The 2,500-nt window shown below is 35.9% G+C and overlaps 1 protein-coding gene across 1 annotated transcript in view; it reads left to right on the top strand.

The window, feature by feature from the left end:
• LOC128644662 (OTU domain-containing protein 3-like) overlaps positions 1-2,487 on the top strand; it is a 9,271-nt gene extending 6,784 nt beyond the window's left edge. Inside the window, exons 2-3 of the mRNA XM_053697186.1 lie at positions 430-537; positions 2,308-2,487. Coding sequence (XP_053553161.1) covers positions 430-537; positions 2,308-2,487 — 288 coding nt within the window. The remainder of the gene's footprint in view (positions 1-429; positions 538-2,307) is intronic.
• Positions 2,488-2,500: the final 13 nt, after the last annotated feature.

The raw sequence follows: 2,500 nt of genomic DNA, 5'->3' as shown, positions 1-2,500 counted from the left end.
ACCTGACCCCCCCCCCCCCCCCCCTACCCAGCTGAGACCAGTTAGTTAGCAGGGTAGGCTTGTTAGGTCTGCAGTGTGTACTTCCAGTTCTCAAATTGGAAAATTAACACAGTTTTTAGAATAAAAAGTGGGGAAAACAAATTATATTGCATATTTTTAAAGATGTCAAAATAACCAGCGTATAGCAGTATCCAATGATACCTTTTTTATTGGACTAACATGATATTTAAAAGACAAGCTTTTGAGAGTTTTCCTCTCTTCCTCATGTCTGAATACACACAGTTATACATTTTATATGGCCATATATCCCTTTTAAACACATGGGAAGTAATGCAAACACATTGCACACTGTAATTAATTAAAGCATTTGATTTTTGCACTAAAATGTTTTAGATGCCCAAATGAGTCATATACTTAATGCACTTTCAGATGCTCTCTAAAGAGGAGTTAAATCGTAAGGGAAAGAGGACACTGGACGACTGGTCCGAGCTGGAGGTGGATGCTGTTCAGAAAGTGCGGAATGCCACAGGATGTGTGGTAAGGGATTTATCAATTTAGCTGATAAGAATTTATAACTTGCAAGTAGCTGATCTTGTAGGGTTCAATATTCCCTGTAAGGCCACATTTTGTGAGCAGCTCAGCAGTGACACAGTTAAAGGGACAGTACACTGTAAAATTGTTTTTTTATGAATGTATTTCAATGACTTGTTATACCAACTGCAGAGTATAAAATGCATGAGTAATTGGATTTTCAGGTTTATTTGTGTATATGAAGTAGCTGGTTTTGTGCTTTTAAACACAGCCTATTACAATGGGTTGAGCTTTAGGTAATATCATATCTCATTATGTTATCACTTTATGTACACACACTTGCTTCCTTATCTTATATTTGTCTGGAAAACTAAAGCTTAAAGGGACACTGAACCCAAATGTTTCTTTCATGATTCAGATAGAACATGTAATTTTAAGCAACTTTCTAATTTACTTCTATTATCAATTTTTCTTTGTTCTCTTGCTATCTTTATTTGAAAATAAGGCATCTCAGCTAAGGAGCCAGCTAATTCTTGGTTCAGAACCATGGACAGCACTTGTTTATAGGTGCTGTCCAATCAGCAAGGACAATTCAGGTTGTTCACCAAAAACGGGCCGGCATCTAAACTTACATTCTTACTTTACAAATAAACATACCAAGAAAATGAAAAGCATTTGATAATAGGAGTAAATTAGAAAGTTGCTTAATATTGCATGCTCTATCTGAATCGCAAAATTTTTTTTTTTTTTGGGTTCAGTGTCCCTTTAATACATAGAGAGAACAATGGAAAACTATCATGTTATTACTTTAAGGGACACTCAATCAAAATTAAACTTTCATTATTCAGATAGAGCATGCCATTTTAAACAACTTTACAATTTACTTCAATTAACTAAATGTGCACAGTCTTTTTATATTCAAACTTTTTGAGTCACCAGCTCCTACTGAGCATGTGCAAGAATAAGTGTGTATGCATTTGTGAATGGCTGATGGCTGTCACATGGTACGTGTATGCGTTTGTGATTGGCTGATGGCTATCACATGGTACAGGGGGAGTGGAAAAAGACATAACTTAAAATTGTCAGAAAAAAAATCTACTCATTTGAAGTTCAGACTATGTGCTGTTGCATTGTCTTATCTTGCATTTGTTGATTATGCAAATCTACTGTGTTGACTGGTCCTTTAACTATCCTGCACCCCAATGAGAGTGTAATTTCTTTTGCTGGCCGTGTTTACTTAGGCTATTCAATAGCTGAGACTCCAGTATAAAAACTTTCAGTATAGGTTGGGAAACCACAAGCTAAATCAGCTATTTTACAGGCCAAAATAGGGGTAAAGGAGCTACTTGTAAACAATTTAATATACTCCAGCAGGTCAAATGGATCGTTGGGAACAATTTAAATGGGAGACATTTTTTGGGTGAACGCTCCCTTTAATTAGGGAACCACACTCTGCATTTAGCAAGCACTACACAATGCAAAATGCAAGGTATGGTTCCCTTATTATCTGTTTCACTGCTGGGCCGCTCACTAAATCTGGCCTTAGAAGGAACACTTGTGATCTTTTTAAAATGACCATAATCTCTTTATCTATTTTATTTTTTATTTTTGTATGTGTGTTCCTTCTTATGTATACATCTTAGTTCATAGTGTATTTATTTTATATAACCAATATCCATTATTGGTTTCCATGGGGTGTTACAGGAATATGTTCTAGCTAAACTGTGATTTTGTTGCTGTCAATAAAACTTTGTGTTTTCATCTTTTGTTTTCTAGGATGTCAGGCTCATTATGCAGAGCCTAGAGGCTGAAAGCTACAATATTGAATCTGCCATTCACAGTATTCTTCAAATAGAGGAATTAAAGAATATTGGTGAGTGTGACGCAAAACCATGTATACTGGGTCGCGACGTGTTTGTGTTTGTGTGTGTGAGTATGTGTGGTGTGTTTTTTTGAGAGTGTTATGAGT

The sequence above is a fragment of the Bombina bombina genome, unplaced genomic scaffold, assembly GCF_027579735.1.
Source record: "Bombina bombina isolate aBomBom1 unplaced genomic scaffold, aBomBom1.pri scaffold_2614, whole genome shotgun sequence".
In the NCBI taxonomy this organism is placed as follows: domain Eukaryota; kingdom Metazoa; phylum Chordata; class Amphibia; order Anura; family Bombinatoridae; genus Bombina; species Bombina bombina.
This window is presented reverse-complemented; position numbering and strand designations above follow the sequence as displayed.